The sequence below is a fragment of the Aristolochia californica genome, unplaced genomic scaffold (genome assembly GCF_029961685.1).
Source record: "Aristolochia californica isolate CCGP_79_NKW_82.1479 unplaced genomic scaffold, dmAriCali1.0.hap1 SCAF_11, whole genome shotgun sequence".
NCBI classification, from domain to species: domain Eukaryota; kingdom Viridiplantae; phylum Streptophyta; class Magnoliopsida; order Piperales; family Aristolochiaceae; genus Aristolochia; species Aristolochia californica.
Genome location: NW_027181782.1, coordinates 4838376 through 4863281, shown reverse-complemented (window position 1 = coordinate 4863281; position 24906 = coordinate 4838376). Strand labels below are relative to the sequence as shown.

At 38.4% G+C, this 24906-nt stretch overlaps 2 protein-coding genes across 3 annotated transcripts; one reads left to right on the top strand and one right to left on the bottom strand.

The window, feature by feature from the left end:
• LOC137943515 (uncharacterized) lies at positions 1-19702 on the bottom strand. Its single transcript, XM_068789012.1, has 4 exons — positions 19608-19702; positions 14414-14466; positions 12057-12561; positions 1-472 (listed from the first exon to the last, which is right to left on the bottom strand). Exons 1-4 carry the CDS (start codon positions 19700-19702, stop codon positions 1-3), a joined length of 1125 nt encoding a protein of 374 aa, XP_068645113.1.
• On the top strand, positions 19445-24906 carry LOC137943903 (PP2A regulatory subunit TAP46-like). Of its 2 annotated transcripts, none has more exons than XM_068789335.1 (11): positions 19445-19530; positions 19627-19723; positions 20605-20710; positions 20831-20953; positions 22231-22317; positions 22455-22559; positions 22740-22901; positions 23181-23216; positions 23306-23377; positions 24127-24407; positions 24493-24906. In XM_068789335.1, exons 3-11 carry the CDS (start codon positions 20633-20635, stop codon positions 24731-24733), a joined length of 1185 nt encoding a protein of 394 aa, XP_068645436.1. In that variant the 5' UTR covers positions 19445-19530; positions 19627-19723; positions 20605-20632; the 3' UTR covers positions 24734-24906. The 2 variants fall into 2 exon arrangements, with proteins under 2 accessions (XP_068645436.1, XP_068645437.1); XM_068789336.1 differs by having other exon boundaries at positions 19448-19530; positions 19630-19723.

Here is a 24906-nt window from a genome sequence, read left to right as displayed (position 1 = left end):
TTACGCATTTGACCAGCTAATATCATAATCTCCTATGTCGGAGTTGATGCCAAGAGCCTTCCAGACAGCAGGAGAAGCATCGACAATGTTGTTGGGGCATGGGGGCTGGAAGTCATGATCAGAATCACAACCATAGACCGAATCACATTCATCGACAACCTTAGCCAAAACAGATTTCCCATTCGCATTGATCCTGATCTTTTGGAGGCAACGACTTCCATGGTTGTACCATCCAGTCGACAACGCCACCACGAACTCCTCATCGCTATGGTACTTGTTATCGCACTCAGACGGACCTCCGCCATCACCGCCTTTCGCAAAGCTGTTAATTGTCATGGTTGCACGGGTGTTGCCGGTTATGGGAGGAGAACAACGATACTGTGGGTACAACTTACCGGCCTTGCAGCAGTCGGAATCATGCTCTGTGTTACACTTTCCGGTCTTGCCTTTCAAATACCCACTAGGACTGCAACTGCCTAGGGAGGAGGAAGAGTAGCAGCTCACAAGATTCAGAGTCGTTGCCAGCAATAGCATGGACACCAGAGCAAGTAATTGTTGAGCTTTTCCCATCTTTAATTTGTATGGCTTTCCGCTACCTTTCACTCTTCTTGGAGAGGGTTTGGAGGCTGCGTTGCATTTATAGAGGAAACTGAAAGCTCGACCCACCCACGCTTCTTCCTCTTGTAGACAAAAAATGGATTCCAACAGCTTAAGAGCCCCCATCAGACAACGTACGTCGAGTGAATAAAAGGACATCAACAGGTTGGTTTCAGCATGCCCAGACAAAACAAGGGTTTAGCAGCAGATACTTTTAAAGTGTTGCTGTTCGCTTTACAAGGCATCTGGAATACATGGACACGAATTTAATTACTGCTACTGCCTCCTGTCCAATGTATAAATAAATAAATAAATTAAGTAATTAGAGAGGGAGGACTCCTCTCTTATATTTCTGCTAGAATTTCTCACAAAAAAACAAAAAGAGGAGGCCAAGGGGTCTTCGTCTTCCCTTCTTGGGCATTAAATAAGACTGGGGAGACCATAAATAAGATTGGATATGGGTCTGTAATACTTTATCCCTCAACGGCAAAACTTGTAAGCTTGATATGCAGAGCATCAGTTCCAAGATCCTTGCAACGTGTATAACGTCTTGTGCGGCAAGCAAGGCACCAAATGGTGAAGACTCATCCTTGTCTGCTTTAGCTTTCACTCCCCCACCACTAACATGCAGCGTCGTGTGACATCCAGATAAATCAGTAACGTAAATGAATGTATCATTAAGTGAAGCAAAGATGAAGAGGTAGAAGAAGGAGCGCATAGAAGACCAACAACTAGTTTTGATAAACCTTTGGCGTTTGGAGTTCTTGGAGGTTGGAGCAGAGCTCAATTTCGATAAGAGAAGGCAATGGTTTTCATTGCAGACACACTCGGAATGGGCCCTCGATGAGGGAAGGAAGACAATGTACAAAATCTAGGAGTTTTGAAGGAAATAAAAGAATGGGATGACTAGATATTTCTCTTTCTTCAATATAGATGAAGGCATAATAGAAAACAAGGCAAAAACAAACTAAAAACAAAGAAACTAAAACATCATGAATTGGATGGACGATTCATGATATCTTAGAGCTATGGCCCATGCAATGAGTGATCTTCTATGGATCAGATCCTTTCTTACTGAATTAGAGTTCTACAAAGAAACCCCTATGGAATTATATTGTGACAACTAGGCAACCATTAATATTGCTTCATATCCGGTCTTCCACGAGAAAAATAAAAAACATATTGAGGTAGATTGTCACTTTATACGGGAGAAATTTCAAGCCGGTATTTTATATCTTAGACATGTTTCATCTCAAGGATAGGTGGCAGACATACTTACTAAGTTAGTCACATCCAAGATCCAAGCCATTATATGCGGCAAACAAAGTATCTACGATGTTTTATATCCCCCAACTTGAGGGCGAGCGTTAGAAGAAACAACTTATATAATAGCAATAATGTAAACGATCCTTTATTTTTTTCCATTTTCCTCCCTTCTTTGGGTAAATGGTATTGATATAATTCTTGATATATCAATTATTATAAATACATGTGAGGGGGAGGACTAGGGTCGCGACTAAAACCCTAATCCTTCTTTCCCCCCTTCTCAAACTCTCTAGCCGTCGACCTCTCTCTCTCACACACTTTTTCTCTTCTTGTTTCTCTCTTCTCCTTCTCTTCTTTCTTCCTTTTGTCCTATCATCTACCTTTGACTGAGTACTTCACTTCCTTCATCATGGGATCTTAAGTTTGACATAGATATCCATTTCTGGCTTTTGCTTGGGGACTAGTCGGCCTATCATCTACCTTTGACTAAGTACTTCACTTCCTTCATCATGAGATCCTAAATCCAACATAGACATCCATTTCTGACTTTTGCTTGGTGACTAGTTTTGCTGCACACATATGGTCCTCAGACAATTAGTATTGAACAACAAGGAAAACCTTCCTCCACATTAGGAGAAGGTTTTTGTTGTGTTCCCGGGCCATAGAACGAGTTACACGACGGAGGGAGGGATCACCTTGTCGTTTCTGAGTCAAATCTGGTCGCCGAGACCTCTCAGGACGACCTATGGTGTCGGTTTGAGGGAGATGAAGGCCGGGAAGGGTTTACTGAAAGTCGAAAGTGATTACGGAAGAAAAACACAGCCAGAGGATGCCTGAAGAGAGATTAGGGCTCGTCGTTGGGAGCCGTCACCGGGGGTTCCAAGGGAACGCCAACCCGATTAATTTCCTGGTTTGAAAGGGAGAACTCAGATCCCGATTAATTTCCTTTTTTCTTTCATTCGTTCCACAGACCTTAAGTTAAGTCCAAAAATTTAAATTATTACAATGTTGCTCTACGTCTTCCCTATGCGTGACTGAAATTAATTTAAATTATAATTATGCCCAAGTCCCTTTTTGGCCCCTAATTCCCCTGCATCTTATGTCTGAGTCAACTCACCGCATCGCCTTTGGGTGACCCGTCCTACTATCGAGTCCACAACATCACTCCCCCCCTTAAAAACGAGGTTGTCCGCAATCTCGAACGTGGGGTAAGCCCGCTGGAAAACATCAACATCCTCCCAAGTAGCGTTGCTGGCGTCGGAGTGGGTCCACTGATCTAACACCTCCCTGCGGTGGGCATTCTGACGAGCATTTAAAATGTGGTGCGGCATGAGGGATAACTGACCTTCTTCCATGGGTGGTAGAGATGGAGTGCGTGGATGATCACTGCCCTTGACGGGCTTGAGAAAGGACACATGGAAAACGTCATGGATCTGCGCTTCTGGGGGGAGGTTGAGTTTGTAGGCTACCTCACCCACCCGCTGAGAGATGGCGAATGGCCCAAAATATTTGGGTGATAACTTGTGCCTGTCGCCTGCCATGGATGACTGCCTGTAATGTTGAAGTCGCAACCAAACCAAGTCACCAACGGGGTATTGAACATCTCGGTGGCCTTGATCATAATACTCCTTCATTTTGACCTGGGCCTGCCACAGACGAAGGTGAATAACCACGAGGAACTGATCCCTCGCTATAAGAGCAGCGTCAACTGCGTCCACTCTAGTGGACTCTGGAACATATGAAAGGAGCTGAGGGGGGTCCCTGCCGTATACAACCCGAAACGGAGTCTCCGATAAAGTCGTGTGGAATGAGGTATTGTAAGCATATTCTGCCCAAGGAATGCACTCCACCCACTGATGTGGACGATCGCCCACTAAACATCGGAGGTACATTTCAATGGTGCGGTTGAGAACCTTTGTCTGGCTATCGGACTGAGGGTGATAGGCTGAGGAAAAATTCAACTTGGTGCCGCATAGGTGGGATAAATCACGCCAAAATTGGCTAGTGAAAATGACGTTCCTGTCACTGACAATGGACTCGGGAATGCCATGGAGCCGCACGATGTGAGTAAAAAATGTTTTTGCTACGAAAGCTGTGGTGTAGGGGTGTTCCAATGGAAGGAAGTGCCCATACTTAGAGAATATGTCCACTACCACCAGAAGAACAGACTTGCCATATGACTTCGGAAGACCTTCAATAAAATCCATTGAGATATCGGACTAAACCTGAGTGAGAAGCTGGAGGGGTTGGAGGACCCCTGTGGGGCTCAAATGCTCGGCCTTGTTGCGCTGGCAGACTGTGCACGCAGTGACATATGCAGTAACAGATGACTTCATACTAACCTAATAGAAATCCTTCCTGAGGCGGAAGAGAGTCTTCTGGATACCCTCATGATAACTGTTATGATAAGCTGAGAGCACGACAACAATGAGAGGAGAGTCTGGGCCCAAGTAAATGTGGTGCCGGTAAGTAATAACATCGTCATGAACGCGCCATGCAGAGGGCATGTGGCCTGCCATAATTTTTTGGCTTAATTCTTGCAACTCGGAAACCGAACTATGCTCGGTCTTGATAGTTTCCAGCAACGTAGGAGTGGGCTGACTAATGGCATGCAATTGAGCTGAAGAATCAGATCTACGTGAGAGAGCATCAGCAACTGTATTCAATCGGCCCGCTTGATGTTCCACAGTGAAGTCGAACCCCAGTAACTTACTGATCCATAACTACTGCGGGGATGTAGAAATATGCTGATCTAATAGATATTTCAAACTATAATGGTCAGTGCGGATGGTAAAATATCTCCCCCATAAATAAGGGCGAACCACCTTGGCTAGACCAATCAATTCTCTTTCATAGGCGGCCAGTTTATGTTGGTGTAGCGGAAGCTGTCGGCTGAAGTAGGCGATAGGGTGGTTGGCTTGTAGCAGAACCGCTCCTATGCCGCCACCTGAGGCATCACATTCCACTATAAACATTTCCCCAAAATCGGGTGGCCGTAATACCGGGGCAGTCGCCAGTGTTGTTTTCAGATTCTGAAAGGCAGTGGTGGTCTCATCATTCCACTGGAAGGAGTTTCTACGCAACAGATTGGTCAACGGTGCGGCGAGGGCTGCACAGTCCTGAATGAATTTGTGATAATAGCCCGCTAAGCCCAGAAAACCCCGCAAAGCTGAAATGGTGCTCGGTACTGGCCACTGGGTAACAGCTGCAATTTTGTCTGGGTCCACTGTAACCCCGGCTGGTGTAATAAGGTGCCCCAAATAAGTAACCTGTTGGCTCCCAAAGGTACACTTTGTTTTCTTCAAATAAAGACGGTGAGCTCGAATAAGTTGAAAAACCTTTTGGAGGTGTTGCAAATGTTCTGGTCAGGACTTGCTGAATATGAGAATGTCATAAAAAAATACATGAACAAATTTTCGGAGATAATCAGTAAATACCTCGTTCATCAATGCCTGGAATGTGGAGGGGGCGTTAGATAGGCCGAATGGCATGACAAGAAACTCGAAGTGCCCGTGATGAGTACGGAAGGCTGTTTTCTAAATATCTGGACGAAACATACGAACTTGATGATACCCCGAGCGCAAATCTAACTTTGTAAAAAATTGGGCCCCAAATAATTCATCAACCACCGGAATAGGGAATTTGTCCTTGACCATTTTGGAATTGAGTTCTCTGTAATCCACGCAAAATCTCCAAGTCTGATCATGTTTCTTGACCAGGAGGACTGGGGATGAAAAAGGAGACATACTCCTCCTGATGATTCCCTGTTCTAGCATAAGCTTACATTGTCGCTCAATTTCATCTTTCTGTGAATGAGGGTAGCGATAGGGCCTCACTACTACCACCTCAGAGCCTGCCTTCAAACAAATCCTGTGGTCACATCTTCGTAGTGGAGGAAGTCCCGTAGATTCTTGGAAAACATCAGAATAGTCCTCTAGTAAATCTTCCAATGACGCTGTCCAGGGGGGCTGTTTCTGGAGTAGATGCAATTGCGGGTGAAAATCTGCTTTGAGCCCCTGTAACTGTAATTGTTTGTTTGCCCACTCAAACATCATAGTTAATGCGGTGAAGTCCCACCAGATTGGTCCCAAGGTTTGCAACCACTTAATGCCAAGAACCATATCAAAGCCAACTAATGGAATAATTAGAAATTCTGCTTCAAACTGAGTACCTTCCACAGAGAATAATACGACCTTGCCGATTCCATAACTCGGAAGTTTCTCCCCATTGGCCACTGACAAGGAGGCCACAGGGTGAGGTTGCACGTGCAATTGTAATTGCTGGGCTGCACTGCTGCTAATGAAGTTATGGGTGCTCCCGGAATCAACCAAATTGAGGAGAGGCTGATCATTGATGATGACGCACAACTACATAGTTTTAGTAGATTGGCCTGTTATTGCGTGCAGTGAAATTTCAGGTTTCGGTTCTTCCTCTACCTGCTCTGTGGCAATGGGCTCTTCCTCCTCATTATCGTCCCCTTCCAACCAGAATAGTTTCTGGCATTGATGCCCAAAGGTATACTTCTCATCACAGTTATAACACAACCCCCGTGATCTGCGGTCTTCCATTTCTACTCTGGACAATTTTTTAATAAATCCCGGTGTAGGCTGAGAACCCTTAGGCACTGGAGAAGAGCCTGCAGTGGTACTGGATCGCCATGTGCTGCTAGGGCCCAACCTGTTGTTTGGCCAAGGTCTACGATTCTGAATTTTCTGTTTGGCCTCTAGAGTGCGGGCTAAGTTCATTGCTCGGGCTAAATTAGAGGGAGCGAGGAGCTCAACCTCCAACCTTAGTGATTATGATAAATCAGCAGTAAATAACCCCACCTGTTGGTCCACCCGGACTATCTTACTGGCTCTGGCCAATTTTTCCTGAAATGCCTTCTGATACTGCTCTACTGTGCCGGTCTGACGCAACAGGACTAGGTCCCCTAATGGATTACTCTGAGCAGGCGGTCCAAATCGAATCGTGCATGATTCCTTAAATTCCTCCCAGTCGATGTTCAGATTTTCCATTTCGAGTTGGTGGCCCCATAGCTGGGCTTCATCGAGCATATGGAATGTGGCTATTCGAACCTTCTCAGTTGCCGTCGTTCTTTGATGGGAGAAAAATTTCTCACATCTATACAACCAAATTAAGGGTCCTCAGATCCCTTGAACATAGGAAAATCCAACTTAGTGTACCTAGGGATGGTCCCACCCCCAGAACCCGAGTTAACACCATTTTCTGTGTGATCACTTCGACCCATACAGTGGTCTCCCTGCCTTGCAGCAGGGCTCCTCCTTTCTTCACGAGGAGTAGGGTTTCTTACCCCCAATAACTCATCGAGTTTTTCAGAAATCTGTTGGATTTAAGCATTTACCTGAGACCCTCTGCTGTCCATCAAAATTGCCAGACGTCCCTCGGTTTTGTCCTGGCTCGCTTGAATCATGCCTCTGACGGTAGATACCCAATTTTTGCTATTCGACGGTTCTCCCATTTTGGCCTGCTCTGATACCAAGCTGTTGTGTTCCCAGGCCATAGAACGAGTTACACGACGGAGGGAGGGATCACCTTGCCGTTTCTGAGTCGAATCTGGCCGCCGAGACCTCTCGGGACGACCTATGGTGTCGGTTTGAGGGAGATGAAGGCCGGGAAGGGTTTACGGAAAGTCGAAAGTGATTACGGAAGAAAAACGTAGCCAGAGGATGCCGGAAGAGAGATTAGGGCTCGTCGCCGAGAGCCGTCACCGGGGGTTCCAGGGGAACGCCAACCCTAGTTCGAAAGGGAGAACTCAGATCCCGATTAATTTCCTTTTTTCTTTCATTCATTCCGCGGATCTTAAGTTAAGTCCAAAAATTCAAATTATTACAATGTTGCCCTACTGCTTCCCTATGCGTGACTGAAATTAATTTAAATTATAATTACGCCCAAGTCCCTTTTTGGCCCCTAATTCCCCTACATCTTATGTCTGAGTCAACTCACCATGTCTGCCTCTGGGTGACCCATCCTGCTATCGAGTCCACAACAGTTTTGCTAGATAATAAGTAAATAGGTAGATGAAAACTAGTCGTCAAGACAAAGACACTGGGAGTGTCACTTGACACTTGCCTACCAACAATCAATAATCAAAGCTACGTTAATCCTTATAGGGGTGGATAACAAGGAGGAAGAGAAGCTATATGCACTTGAACGAGGCAGTGAAAGAGATTGGGAACCTCTATGCTTTCTATAAACCTAAATCAAAAGCAAATTGAAAATATTGGGTATTCCACTGGATCTGAAAAATGGGGCATTGTGATATATTTTTTTGTAAGTTTTACCAGCTCCCACTATGTCTCATCTATTCCAAACGTTAATGGAAAAGTGCAGCTCAACTAAAAATAATCAATAGAACTGGACAAAGAGGAGGCAGAGAAGCTATACATGAATGAAGAAGTGAAAGAAATTGGGAATTTCCTTGGTACACAGGTGTTTTCAAGTTGCAGTTTCAGGCATCCTCTTTCAAGACTCTAGGTTAAAAATTATCAAAATTCGAAATTGTAACCCGAAGCAATTAGAATCTCTCTAGGAGTTTCCATTTGAGTTTTCTAATCTTGGTCTACGTCTACCTCTATGGCAGTTTGGAGTTTTGTATCATATCAAGGGGTTTCCAACTCTTTCTCCTGCTTGCGCTCAATTACAAAGACGAACAATATGCCAAGACAATAGGATGCTATTTATTATTTGCAGTGCTCTACGTCTATCTCAAAGGGTAGAAATGGGTAATAAGTTAAAACCAACATCAAATGATTTTAAATAAATATAGTGATAATAATCACTAAAATGGGTAATGTCTATCATTTACAAAATAGCGATAAATGACCCAAGGGTACCAATAAAAAGTCTCAAAGGACTTCAAAACACCCATATATATACAAAAGATCAACCAAAGCAACAATCCAAAAGGGATTGGCCAAAGGGGTAAGTGAGAGTTAAATAAAGAATGGTAGGAAAAAGACTGCCAAATAATAAGATGGTAATGGGAATCAAAGGACGATAAGATGTTGGGGTCACCATGTGCTTTATTTTCCTAAGTAATGCAATCTCCATCATATGAACCAATGAACCAATGTTGACAACATTCATCAAATAATGAATCCAAGGCAAACATTTGAGGAGTTCTTCTTTAGTAATAAAGTCTCAATAACAGCAGTAAAAATAGACCAATGCCCAAATAACACGTACCGAATAATGGAAATCCTTAAGAGTAATAAAGACTCATGAAATAATCCGCAGTGAATCCCCCATTAAATAAGGAAGTTGTGCCCCATGTAATAAATAGGATCAAGTCAAACTGAGGCAAACAACTAGGTCGAGTTGAGTCAGATATCAAACAAATATAGTCGAGTCGTGGGAGGAATCGGTATAGAACTCGGGACCCGGAGCAGTATACCAGAGGTAGAGAGTAAGTGGACCAAGTCATACTGACTCGGGTCCATGTTGTCTCGGTCCGAGGTGACCTGAGTTAAATCAAGCTGATCGCTGGTCCAAGTCACGGAGAACAATATGTTACTGGTTCGTTGGGTTAACTCCGCAAATTAAATTAAAACAACCACCTAACTTGGCAGTAGTTTAATTAATTCAGAAATAGCAGTAGTCTTCGCCCTCCAGAAACAAAAACAAATCTGGCACAATGGCTGTTAAGTGCTTCCAGTAATCAATCGGCAATAATAATCGATGGATAGTGGAACCAGCAAAGAGACAGCGGAGACAAATTTCCGAAACCAGCAGCGACTGATTACTGCTCAGAAGATAGTGGTAAGATCCAGGAGAAGCAACAGTGAGTGAAGGAAACTTTCTGAACCATGATAAACTCCCGTCAACAGAAAAATAGCGATGAACCAGTAATGTTCCAGAAATAAAGATCGAGTTGCTGGGATTGGCAAAAACTAGACAGCAATGCAACAACAGGGAAAGATCTTCTAAAAGTAGAGCTAGTAATTGGCTTGGAAGACGGCAGTGCAGGTTGAAGCAATCGTCTACTTACGGTGTCTGGTTTTGGCAATAAGAAGAAGGGAATTTCACTTAAATACCCATTTAAAATAAAATAGTTTTAAAAATACCGATGTCATCAAAATATTTCTAAAACTACCCAACTTTGACCGGTCAAATGCCTATGTGTGCAGTCAAAAGTGACACATAAGCTTTGACTGCTTATGTGTCGCCACATCATCTGTGCAGTAAACATAGATCGACACGTCGTCTGACACATAATTATTTTACCATGTCATCTGCCACGTAAGCTGACACATCATTAAATAAAAATTAAATAATCCTCACTGTATTCCACCACATTGTTTTTCAAAATAAATTATTTTAAATACCTTATGTGTCCCCTCTCATCGTTCTCCTCTCCTCTCCTCTCGCCCTCTCGCCGCCGCCGCTCGGCCTCCCCTCTCCTCTCGCCGCCGCCGCCGCCGCTCGGCCTCCTCTCCTCTCCTCTCGCCCCCTCTCCTCTCCTCTCACCCCCTCTCCTCTCGCCCGCTCGCCACCGCTTTGCCTCGGCCTCCTCTGGCCTTGCCATCTCTCCTCTCGCTGTCGTCTCTTGGCCTCGACCTCCTCTCCTCTCGCCCTCTCATCGCCGCTCGGCCTCGGCCTCCTCTCACTGCCGTCACTCAGCCTCGGCCTCCTCTCCTCTCCTCTTCCCCCCCTCTCCCCTCTCCTCTCCTCTCTTCTCCCCCCTCTCCTCTCCCCTCTCGTAGTGCCTGCTGCTGCCGCTCCCCACTGCTCGGCCTCAGACTTCGCCCTCGACCCCCCCCTCTCAATTAAAAAATTAAAAAATTAAAAAATTAAAAAATATTTTAAATAGATAATAAAATATGTTAAATTAGTAAGAGTAAATTTTTTTAATTAATAATATATTTATTTTATTTTTAATTATTTTAAATATAAGGTAATAATAAATTTGAAAAAAAAACGTATTGATAAATTTGATTTTTAAACTCAAAACTAAAATTTTCAAAATTTTTTATTAAAATAAATTTTAAATCGATAATAAAAAGGTGTTAAAATGGTAAGAGTAAGATTTTTTATAACTTATTATTTTAAATATAAGGTAATAAAAAGTGTACCGGTACATTTATTTTTTAAACTCAAGTAAAATTTTTATATTTTTTTAGTTAATAAATATTTTTAATTGATAATAAAAGGTGTTGTAAGATTTTTAATTAACTAATATATATTTTTAATAATCTATTATTTTTTAAATAATATGATAAAAATTATACAAATAAATTGTATTTTTAAACTCTAAAATAATTTTTAGGCTTCGAGACCTAACATTTATTACTTTTCCCAAAGATAAATAGATATTAGGTAATAAAAAATTTATCTGATTTTTTTATTTTTTAAAAAATATTTAATTTTTATTTAATGACGTGTCAACTTACGTGGCAGATGACATGGTAAAATAATGACGTGGCAGACGACGTGTTGATCTATGTTTACTGCACAGATGATGTGGTGACACATAAGCAGTCAAAGCTTATGTGTCGCTTTTGACTGCACACATAGGCTTTGACCGGTCAAAGTTGGGTAGTTTTAGAAATATTTTGATGACGTCGGTATTTTTAAAAATATTTTATTTTAAATGGGTATTTAAGTGAAATTCCCTAAGAAGAAAGGAACCAGGGAGGATCAGCTGTTCCAGCCGCAGTACTGCAGATCAATTACAAAAGAAAAGGAGAAACCAGCTCGGCAATCTTCAGAAAATAAATCAATTGGAATTAACTGGACTCGCTCGATAGCTAGATAAATGAGATGAATAAACTCGGTATAGTAACTCCACAGTCAGAACATGATCACCGAGCAGTATCACTGGAGAGAGCAACTGCTGTTGGAATATTTTTTTGTATCGACCGGGCCAGTCCTTGTATAAGATCCGTGGGGTTGCTTTCCTAACAGGTTTGAGCCTTTTAGCGCATTGGTTTCAACATGATATCAGAGCAGGTTGGTCCCGAATTCGAATCCCGCTCCCATCGAATTTGTCCACGGGTTTTCCCCAGGTTTTTTCGGTGAATTTGTCCATGTGTTTAAAAATGAACTCTATTACGTACCAAACAGAAAGAAAAGAAGAACTCATTATTTGTTTCACATACATATATAGTATACAAACTCGTTACTTTGATCTATATATCAAGTAGAGATGCCAACATTAAGAAGACAATCTTTACGCATCTGACCAGTTAATATCATAATCTCCGACCTCGGAGTTGGGGATGCCAAGCGCTTTCCAGACAGCAGGAGAAGCATCGACAATGTTGTTGGGGCATGGGGGTTGGAAGTCATGATCAGAATCACAACCATAGACCGAATCACATTCATCGACAACCTTCGCCAAAACAGATTTCCCATTCGCATTGATCCTGATCTTTTTGAGGCAACGACTTCCATGGTTGTACCATCCAGTCGACAACGCCACCACGTACTCCTCATCGCTATGGTACTTGTTATCGCACTCAGATGGACCTCCGCCATCACCGCCTTTCGCAAAGCTGTTAATTGTCATGGTTGCACGGGTGTTGCCGGTTATGGGAGGAGAACAACGATACTGCGGGTACAACTTACCGGCCTTGCAGCAGTCGGAATCATGCTCTGTGTTACACTTTCCGGTCTTGCCTTTCAAATACCCACTAGGGCTGCAACTGCCGAGGGAAGAGGAAGAGTAGCAGCTCACAAGATTGAGAGTCGTTGCCAGCAGTAGCATGGACACCATAGCAAGTAATTGTTGAGCTTTTCCCATCTTTAATTTGTATTGGGTTTTTGCTACGTTTCACTCGTCTTGGAGAGGATTTGAAGGGTGCGTTGCATTTATAGGGGAAACTGAAAGCTCGACCCACCCATGCTTCTTCCTCTTGTAGACAAGGAATGGATCCCAACAGCTTAAGAGCCACCATCAGACAACGTACGTCGAGTGAATCAACAGGTTGGTTTCAGCATGCCCAACAAAATAAGGGTTTAGCAGCAGGTTATTCCATCTACGGCAACTCTGACGGCCAATTTAAAAATAACTTGGCTACTCTGGTTGGTGCCTACCTCTACATCTCAAATTAGAAGACATTTAAAAGAGTCTAAGTACTGAAATGTAATATGAAATATAATTCTACATGGAAACTATAAACTAAAAATTGGATTTGAATATGGATTTTAGAAAACAATTTCATTGTAAACAAGCTCTTTTAAGTAGTAAAAATTAAAGAACCAAGAGTAAATTGTGATTGTTCTAATCCACATTAATTCAGAAAATGTTTTTACTATGCTCACGAATAATGCTAATACCAAAAGCTAAATACTAATAATAAGTATTATTAATTGACTTTTAATTAGCAAACATCACATGAAAATTTTCTGAGAGTAATTGTGGAAGAGTCTTATTTGACTCTCATAGACCTAAGTCTCAAAGAAGGAGAATTAATATGGTGGAGTCTAATACGAGTCTTATAGGATGAAGTATCACAAAAGTGTTTCTATTTAAAGGAGTTTTAGTTATTTTAATCTTCAATTTATGTTACAATTGGTTAATATTCTAGGATATATCTTTAGAAGTTAGACTTTGGCTAGAACTGGGACATGGCTAAATTAATTATAACATGATCCTTTTTTTTTTGCTCTATTATAAATAAAGGCTTATTTTACTCAGTTAGTATAATAAGTCAGTGAATTATTTTAATTCTCTAGAAATTCAACATAATAATAGAGTATATTCCATGAGAGATTCAGTCAACCCATAGAGATTAAGTGATCTATTTTTATCGATCATCCCTATTTGCTCCGATTTGCATGCTTCTTTTTCTTCCATATTGATGCTTTCCAATTCCAGTACTAATTTGTTCCTTGAAGTTCACTCCTTCATCCTATTTTTTCCATAGAAAAAATAATATATTTATGGGAAAGAATTTGACTCTATCTTTTATGAAAAAAGAATTTTATCAATTGAAGTTTTTTGCAAAGATAAATCGATATTTGAGGTAGAAAATGTAAGGTAGCAGCAAATGTTCAAGCGGTAGCAAAATGCTTAATTTTTTAGGCATTTTATCCTATAAAGAATGAGAGTTTATATTTAAAAATATATCTCTAAAAAAAATTTTTGTGAGTTTAGTTTCTAACCCAACAAACCATTTCTCGTTCCCATTTTTCCAAAGAGAGATATCAATATCGAAAGAATCAATCGTCATGCTAGAATTATATTGCTTGCGAAAATCCAAATTTTAAGCCCTTTTCTCAAAGTTAAGTCAATGTGTTTCAATTCTGGTTCCTTTTCCTTTGAGTACATAAATTTTGGGGTCCAAAATTTGTCTGTTCAATTGCATGCCTTATAAATTCACAAGCATGCACATCATAATAATTTTCTCTCTATCAAACCCTTGTTTTACATGTACCATATAGTAGCCATGCATACCTTGAATGAGCACATCATGGAGTGATTAAGTTTGACCAAAACTTTATAATTAGAAGAGAAATTTGGCTTAAAAACAAGGGTTCTAGTAGAAAAGGAAACTCAATTCAAGACAATGCATGAAGAGATAATAGGAGAGAAAAAAGAAAAAATATATCAATATATGAGATATTTTTAACAAAACTGACCTTTAGTATTTATGATATCAATATATCTCACAATATAGATAAAAATTATAAAATATTTATTTCTAAACAAACTAGACTTAAATAACTTTAATTTGATACATGTTTTGACATAAAAGCCTTCATTCTTCAATTTGTTATGACCACTTGATTTTCTTCATTTTGTAGTTTGACCATAGCCAACTCTAATGTGAATATTTTTTTTTTCATATAGATTAGAATGACATGAAATTTTCTCCTTCTAAAACTAGAATTCGATATCTTTCATTCAGGTATAAATTTTCTTCATAAAATATATTTTTTGTGAGAAAAAAGAATCTAATAGATTTTGAACTATTTAATCTGGTCGAATTAAGTGCTCTTTCTTCTTTGGCTAGCATGACCATTGACTCTTCCCATAGTGATATCTCCCTCTAGACAACTCAAATTGAGAATTGGTTTAATAGGTAACAAAATAAACTTACAAATATATATTTTTCTATATAAGGTCTCGTTCATGATAGAATAAAACTCCTTGAAAGTTGAAGCTTCCAGCTGCTACTCAAACCACCCTTACAGTCTAACCTTTGCTGCTTCAAATATCGATTTCTCTTTGTAGAAACTCCAATTGCCAAAATTCTTTTTGTATTGGAAAGTAGACTAGAAGATATTTTCATAAATATATAGTTTTAATATGAAAATTTCATTATGGAGGTGCAAAAGCCAAGAAAACAACAGATATAAGGACAAGAATGAAAGAAAAAAAATAGAATCCGAACCTAAACTACAAGAGATGATAGATAAAAAAAATCACATTATCTTTGTGGTTTGACCAAGTCAACTCACATAACCCACTCTGATACCATATTGAATTTTTGAAAAAGAGAAAAACTTCCCTAATTTGATGTGAGCCTCTATTTATAATAGAGGAAATAAGTAAATTCCAATTACAATTAAACTACCTTTATCCCAATTACAACCAAAGTTAAATACTAAAAGATAAGTCCTAGAAAAATTAAGCATAAATAAAATATAACATAACTAAAATACCTTTAACTGAGACTCTTTTGTGAGACCTCCTCCTGTGAGACTTATATAAAACTCCACTATATTAATTTTGACACTGTGAAACTTCTTACTATGAGAGTAATGTAAGACTTTTTGATACTTGCTCTTCAACAAATAGTTGGTTCTTGTAAGGGATGATCTATCATGCATAGTGTATTTAAGGAGGTTTAAAACATATTATTGATCATTATGACAATGATTGATTAATCATACACAGTACAATAAAGAGGGTTAAAAGAATATAATCAATCAATAAGACAAGGATTGATCAATCGTACATAGAATGTTGAAAAAAAAAGAAACTTTTGATTTTCAAACTCCAAGAGCAAAGATGATTAAGGGTAGACTAGGAGGGGTTTTGAAACTCATCAAAGAGTAGAAACAACATGTTTTTGCTATATAAACAACAATAATAAGTGGAATAGCTGAAGGTGTGTGATCCCATCAAATCGATAGATTTTTACATTTTTCAACTTGGAGAGGTAGAACACGATTTGAGAAACGATATGTGGGCTCAATTAATATTAAAAAATGACTTCAATTTTGAAAAAATGCACAAATAAATAACGTATTTGGGATCATGTAATAGAAAAAAGGAACCAACTTTATAGCACTTGTAGCAGTAGTACGTTACAACATTGAGTGGTAACAAAAAGAACCTATACTCCTTGCTCTAATACCATGTTAGATTCTAGGGTCTCATGATTACATGGTTAAAGTGTTTGTCCTTGAGTGTGAATTAAGAAGAGAGGATAATGTGAGGAGAAGGTTAGAGGGAAGGAAATAGAGAAAGGAAGATGAAGAGGACACAAGGAGATAGAGAAAATGTTAAGGGAGACTTAGGGTATAAGAGAATCGCCCTATCAACCTCTCTCCTTGTCTATTTACGATTCCTTGCATCCTTTAAAAATTACAAGTGTACCCTTGAATAAAGGGTAGGAATAAAGAAGGGAATACAACCTGAAATAATTTATATCATTACCCCCATTTATTTTCCTATAGTAATTGAAGTAAACAATTTTAAAGAGAATGAAAAAACTAGAACACCTCAAAATTGAAACACTTTGAGACTTCTTTCCATGAGACTCCTATAGGATTTTGCTATATTAATTTTACCTTTGTAAAACTTCTTTCTGTGAGATTCACGGAAAAGTCTTTCGTATTAGCTCTTCAACAATTTTTAGCAGTGCCACATTTAAATTTTGGTTTCATTAGATTCACTTTTAGTAATAGTTAATTTTTTGCAGCTTTTCAAGTCCATCAATTAACATATTTTGTCTTATGTGGCAATCAGAGATGTTGGTCTCAAGATCTCCATTACGTTAATTTTTATAATAAAAACACTTAATCAACTAATTATATTATTAGGTAAGCATAGATAGCAACAAGTGTTTCAAAAGAAAAACTTGTAGAACATTATTCAACTGACCCAAGACTATCCAGATGCACCATTCCAAAAGGACTAAACAACAACTCAAGATCAAAGCTGAGCAATTCGACCAAAGAGGAGAGAGAAAAATTACTTACGTCCACCCCAAATGTTCAAAGTAATAAAAACCATAAGCGAAAATAAAGTGTTGCACTATCAGGAGGACCATTTGATAGGGTAAACATCTTCTAAATTACTAGGAGAAAGTTTTTTTTATAGATAATTCACCTAGACATTCGAATGACTAGGCCAACAAAGGCTAGAAGAGAAAAACATAGAAATGAGCTCTATTTAATCAACTTACTTTCTGTGAGAAATGATTTTTTTATTGTTTACTCAAACTATATTTAAGAGAGTTTTTGCTTCTTATTTCATACAATCTGTTGCTACAATATTTGGGCATCGGCTCATTACCGCAGCTGCTATTGTCTCTTTGATTGAGAAATTATTATTGAAGAAGAAATCCTCAGTTGCTTGCGTGCTCATTATTTGTTGATTGTTGTCGGCATTGGTTTATTGGTCCATATGTTGAAGAATAAAGCACTTGATGACTCCGACTTCTTCATCTTATCTTCCTCATTATGCATTACCCTTTTATTATTTGGCAGCCTTTTTCCTACCATCCTTTATTTGTCTCTCACTTAAACCCTTTTGGAGCGTTACTTTGGTTGGTCCCTTATATATACTTATATGTCTTTTTAAGTTCTTTGAGGCTTTTTATTGGTACCCTTGGGTTTTATATGACCGTCTTGTGAATGACAAGCATTACCCACTTTAGTGATTATTATCATCATATTTGTTTGAAATCATTTGAAGTAGGTTTCGACTTATCTCCCATTTCTACCCTTTGAGAGTTTGTGTCCGGTGTCGTACTTATCATTGGGACACTGTGATGGAGGAACTTATTACTACATCTATGTTATTTGTTTTAAGCTGGGATCACTGCCATTGCCTCCAAGTTTGAGGAGGAGTGTTGGAAGATAAGATGTAATTAGGGTGTCATTGATCTAATTAATGTATGTTTCTTGTCATTAATCTATTAGGGTGAAGGGGATAATTATAATATTATAATTTTATTCATTTATAAATAGAGCTTAAGGGAGAGGGTTTGGACACACATCCATAAACCTAATTCTCCAACCTCTTTTTCCTTCTCCAATTTTGTCATTCTTCTCCTCCTCCTAAACCTTCTTTTTCTTCTCACCCCTTAATCCTCTTCTACTTTGATTATACAACATGGAATCCTAAGTTTTAATACTTCAAATGAAAAATGACATAAGAGGACAAACACCAGTTTCCATAATTATAATATTATACCATCTCTATGGAAGTTCTCTTTATTTACTAGTCATGCCACCCATACACACGTGGGTGTCTTTTAACATGTGATTGATCAATCAAGTAGTTGCCTCTAAGCAATTCAAATATTGTGCTTTCTAGCTTGAGTTGTTTCAAACCATTTTCTATTTGCGATGTGAACTATCTCTGATTATTCAAACATTTTTTTTGCCAAATCTTAATTTGGTGCATTTTGAGCATTATTCAAACTTACTTAAGACACTCAATTAGTAGTTTAAGTGTTTTTTTTTTATCATCAAAAGTAATTCAATGGAGATCTTCAGACTAACACCTTTGCCAAAATTTCTCAATTTATTGACAATAATGTTGTTTGTGAACCAAGAATGTGTATATCAAATTTCTCATGTTGTGGTCAAGAGACTAATTCTTGACAACTTACCCTTGAAGTGCCTTCAATTCTCACTTGAGGTAGAACACAACATATATGAAGCCTTAGAATTGGTTTGGAGTTGTAACTTGTCATCATTGGTCATCTCATTTTCAGATTTGGGTATGAAAATCTTAATAATCCTAGTTAATTTGTTAAAATATATGGTTGGGGACTAAATAAAATATAGGTATTTATTTATATCTTATTAATTGAGAAATAATATTGATATGAAATTGTGCTTTCTAGTCGAAAAAACTGTAAGAAATTAAAAAAAGAAATATGATCCAAATATCATTTGAAGATATAGATTAAACAGTCAAGAATAAGTTATGGTGACTAAACCTTATTCATAATGAAAACATACAGAAGAGTGGAAACGTACTGATACAAAAATTCAAATCGATGATGAAGGTGTATGCATTTTTTTATAAATGAGGAGCTATATTTTTATGAATATTGGGGAAGTTGGAGTTGATGAGAATGATTGTTGTTATTATACCATATTTGAGGATTAAAAATTTTTAATGTAATTTTAAGATTGTGTACCATGAATACTTAAATTACTATGCTTAATATTCAACCCTGCATACTTTTTAAAAATGTAAACATAAGAAGGAAAGTGGTTCCTTAAGAGTTAAAAACTAATTAAAAATACAATAAGAATATCAGGGCATTGAAGAGTTTGATTGTTCAGCGTTATAATTTACATTAAAGCCTGAAGGGCAACCTCTTACAAAATGTATGCCATATTTGAAAAGTAGAAAGTCAGAGGGTGTCCTCTCTATTGGCAGGAAAAAGTGCGGAGAAAGTTATTGGGAAACCTCTTTCTGGGGAGGTCGGAAACTCGTGTCCGTGAAGAAAGGTCGGGTTCGTGTAAAACCCAGCAGTTTCCATTCAAGATTCGTTTTAGTTTCTTTTGTTAATCGTTCCTCAACTGACAAATCTGGCCCATCTCCAGCAGCGCGCCCTGCAGGTCCGAAATTCCAGTAATCGCCATTATTCTTCACCTTCTCTCTAGGGTCTCTTCCTACCATTGCAGCAATCTTCTCTCTCAGGTAACACCTTCATTTTGTTTTTGTAATCCACGCTCTTTGGTTTTTCTCCTTTGTTGTATTCGCTTCAGCTCCTTTTCAGCTCTATTGTCTAATCTGGTATTGAGAAATTTATAAATGCCAATCTTCTATATTTTGGAGTGAATTGCTGCGGATTCATGAATTGGCTAGTATGCCTATTATTCACAAAAAGAAGAAGAAGAGGAAACATAGATTAGACTTGTTTGGTTTAATGGACCTTGGTCTTTGCTTGGGATAACTTGCTTCCAGATTGTCTCTTTTTATCTGATAACTTTACCTGATTCGACTGGAGTCTTTTTTTACCCTATGCGTACAAACTGCTTATGGTTTGAAGTAGATGATGACGAGATTGCTGGTTTTCCATTTTTTTGTATCATTTTCATTTCGTTTTTTGGTAATATTTGAAACTGTTAAAAAAGCTCTAATATTGGATTGAATAAGAGTGACTACCACTTGTTGGTTATAGATATGTACAGAGGTATGTCACAGAGGGGCATGTTAAGGTTAAGATTAGCTGAACAAGGCAGAGATGGGTTTGATTGGAGGGCAAGGTGTGGATTCAATTGTTGGGTTTTCTTCTGGGTGATATTGGGTTTTGTGAAAATCTTATTGGATCCCTCCCTCTTCCACTCCTAGAACTACTACTGTGCTACATCCCTGACTGATTGTATGTTTTACATTGTAAAGTTGCTGCTTTTCATTTTCATTCTGACTATAAAATTTCCTACCTCCTTGGTTTTGGGTCAAGCCCTGTCCAAATCTTTGTTATTCTTCATGTTGTACTCCTTCATAGAATCCTCAAATTCTACTGCTTGATCTTCTGGACTTTAAGCTACAAGTTTGTTCCCATACTTGCTCTTTAGGGTTTTTAAATTCTTGTGAGAAGTAAAAATGGAGGAAACACCTCTTCCAACGCTCTTTGAGCAAGCTCGTGAAATACATTTTGTGGCAGATTCCGGCGCAGATCAGGTAAGCTTTATGGCTTTTCTTTTGGTGTCATTACTTATTTATTTTATAGATATATGGTTTTTTATTATTTTCTTTTTGGTTTTGATGAGATGATTTTAAGTATATTTCTAATGTTTTCAGGCTGTTTTGAAAAGAGGATGTCAATTGTTGCAACAATGTGATGAAATGGTTGGCAAGCTTGGCTTGTTTTCCAGCAATGAGACCAAGGAGGATATTAGCACTGTTAATTTGAAGTATCTGCTGGTATCTACTTATGTTCTAATTTGACTTGTGGATATAGCAATTAATTTTCACTTTAAAATGTTGGAGGTATTGTTAATTCAGGTTTTTTGTTGCAGTTAAGAAAATCAGGTTTGTGGTTGTGTTCTTCCCTGTACTTGGGTTGATATTTTTTGTTGTAGTTATTGGAATATGTTGTTTCTTGAATACTGTGTGAAATCTGCATGTAAACTTTTGGTTATTTTGTTCCAGTTTCATGGTTCCCTTTTTTGTTGTTTCTTGTACTATTAGAGGATTTTTTTTTTTTTTTGAAGAGAAGTTATTGGAGTTTCTGTTTTACCAAATTTATTGCATTGTGGAAATTAAGATGAAATTTGGTGGTCAATATGAAATAGGAGTTTGGATTTGACCTTCCAATGTTGTTATTGTGGCTCTTCCTTTTATATTTGCTGCTTTAATAAATTTTCTTCACAAACATTTCAATTGGCTTTTTTTGGAGGAGTTAAGATGAAAAATCAGTGTGGGCATTTGGGTTAAGGATCTATAGAAGTATTCCTTATAGGTCATTTTCGGCAAGTTGGTGAATGTCTACATGTTTTTATGTCTAGTGTCAAGTCTTGGGTTCAACTCACTAGGGTAGGGGGTTCAAAATAAAAAAAAAAGGTTCATCTTAACTGTCAAAAGAACAACTCAATAAATGCTATCTCTGAAAAGTAAAACATAGTTCATACTTTTTTTTTTTTTTTTGGATAGAAAACAATGTTCATATTAACTATCAAGTTAGGTTAGCCATGTTTTACTGAATTCTGGAGAACTTTGTTATATAGAGACAATTAATCCTTTAGTGTTTTCAAGCCATGAATTGCATGGGCACTTAGTTCCTTGTTAAACAAAACATTGATAAATGCATCCTCACAGGTATCAAGTACAAGGATACCTATGTGCGTATTGCACACTGGCTAGGTTATTTATTCATATTCAAGCTTGTTCAGTCTTTCCATTTCTATGATTCTGTGATGCATATCTTTGTTCTACTTTATTAAGTGATGGAAACGCTTCTTCTTTTTTTTCCTTTTGAATTTCAATTGTGTGCATGTATTTGGTTTGAAGGTTGCTGGGTACTGCATAAAAGCTGGTAACTGCTGATTTTGAGGTGGAGGGAGATTAGTTTATGTGTCATTGTGTCCAACCAGTTCCATACATATTTCCAAGTTTTACCTTGTTGTGTCAACTTATTAAGAAGAGGTTGCCCTACCTTCAATTTTATGTTGACTTTTGTCTTCTCTTATTTTTCTCTTCAGATACCATTTTATCTTGGAGAGTTGACTGAAAAGGTTGCAAGTGACGACAGGATACAGACTATAAAAATTTCTGAGGACCGACTAAAGGTAAATATCTTCTATCTTGTCTATTACATGGATCTTCAAGTGCAAGGATCTTGTCTAGTATCTTGTCTTCTGTCTTCTTCTTCTTCTTTTTCTTGGGTGTAAGCATCATTGTTGAGTAATGTAGGTATATCTCGTAGGAATTCATCTCAACATGTGAGGCAATGGAGCTTGTACCTGAAGAAGAGTTAGACACTAATTTGCAGCAGGGATCAGTTACTTTTGCTGCTCAAAGGGCTAGAAAGGCAAGTTTTTTTTTAGGAATTATTCTCTGATGGCAGTTTTAGATTCTTCAATGAATTTTTTGTGTCCAAAGTTTATTTATGGTAACTGATTTATTATTGAAAACCTTAATCTCTTTATGTATGCTACCTCCCATTTTCACTACAAATTGGTACTGATTATTGTGGTTACCTCATCTTTAGATTGCTCGATTTAGACGACAGAAGTTTGCAGAGGCAAAACTGCAAGAAATTAAAGAAAGAAAGGAGCGGCAACGCCGGTCTACTAGAGCAGGAGCTTTTTCAAGTCCCATTGAGAATGGGGAAGATGACACATTGGATGATGATAGCGAAGAAGAGCGTGAGGTCAATTTCTTGTTTATTAAATGTTGAACATCTTGTATCTAGAAGCAGCAAGTCATTGAGGCCTGTGTCAGTTTGACTCATAGTTATACTTGCAAAAGAGTATTGTATTTTTCTCATATCTTTTGATCAGATTTGTGATACAGATTTTGGGGGAAAACCTTTACCAGTATATATTTAGTATTAGAGAGCAAGTGTCTTTTGCCATTGTTCTGCTTAATGATGTATGTCTTCTGTCTGCAAATCACGTTAATTTTGAAGTTAAATGCTTTTATTGTGCAGGCTTGGCTTATTACCATTTCATTGGCTTTATGCAAGGTCAGTTTTGCCAAGTTACCAATTTTGTTAGCACTTTAGTGACTGTTCACAATGTCTTATGTGCTTCTCTTATCTGTATACTTTCACAGGCTTTTGATCTTCTGGATATGCTAAAGAAAGAGGAAGAAATGCTTACAGCTGTGAAGGAGAAACAGTTACAGGTATCTCTTAGTCTGTGCTAACAAATTGTAGTGCTGTCACATGCTGACTGTGGATGTGCTCATGTGGATGACATGTTTGGGGAATAAAAAAGAAAATAAAGGGGGCAAGCATTGGTGCTCATCTGCATTTGAATAAATAAGAAAGCTACTTATATTCCCACCTTTCTGTACTATGCCTAATGATTTCTCTAATTCTATCAGATCGAAGCAAGAAACTTGGTTGAAAATTGTCAATGTCTGTCTGATGTAGTAAACAGCTCAGACTGTATGATCATCTTTAAAATTGTATCTATTGCTGTGCTAATGCTGCTCAAATGCATCCTATGAGGGAATTTGCATATTTGGTCTCATGCCTATGGCTCTATCTGGCAATGATCTTAAGGTGCAAGGGTGATCCGTTTGCTCATTCCAATGGTTTGCACTCATTCAATTAACTGTTTTATTGGGAAATGTATACGTAGCATGGGGGTTTAATTGCCTTTTTTTTATCCAATTACCTGTGGGTCAATGGGTAGGTTAATTGGGGCTTTGGCTCAATGGTCAGTTTGGTGGGTGGGGGGTTGTGTGTACTTGTGTAATCAACATTCAATAAAAAAGTTATAGAAAACCAAAATCAATAAAAAGTCGTATACAAAGACATGAACAAAACCTGTAAGATACTTCTATGAAAATATCAATCAACTTTTGTTTTGAAATGTATATTAATCAACCTATGGTGACTACTTTTATACATTGCATATGAATCACAGGAAGGAGAAGGGGTATTTTCTCAGACAGTCCTTGATGAAAGAACTGAGAAAGCTGAAGCTTGGCATCAAAGTGCTGTAGCTCGGTCACAATATACAAAACCTGCACAGCCTATAACATGCGCTACTTTTGCTCAAGATGTTATTGAGGGGAGGGCCAGAGTCTCGGAAGCTCAAGACCACAAGCACCAGCCTATCATGTTTGGACCTGCAAGCCTGGTGAACAGAGGTTTAACTAGTGAAAGAGAAAGGATGGCAGCACAAGTCTTCCAACCTGGTCATAGGTCTGGTTGAATATTATTCTCTCTTTCCCTTTCCCTCTCTCTCTCTCTCTCTCTCTCTCAATCACTAAATCTGTGGCTCCTATAGGTTGCCCACTATGAGTATTGAAGAGGCTGGCCTACGAGAAATGGAGATGATGAATAACTGGCAAGAGAGGACTGCCAAATACATCGAAGAAGCTAATTCATCATGGCACAACAATGGTCAGAAGCAAGCAGACAATGGAGATGATGACGATGAGGCTGTCGAAAAGGCAAGAGCATGGGATGATTGGAAAGATGATCATCCTCGTGGGGCTGGAAATAAGAAACTGACACCGTGTGGATGAGTATGGGACTAGAGTTTTCTCTGGTCAAAATTTCCATGCATTCTAACAGCTGTGCTTGTTGGATGCCCTTTATGAGACTTAAAACTTGTAAACATTTATAATTAGGTTGAAGTTTTATGAGAGAGGTTGTGTATATTAACCGCAGGCTGGATATATTTGTTTGTTTCTTGATA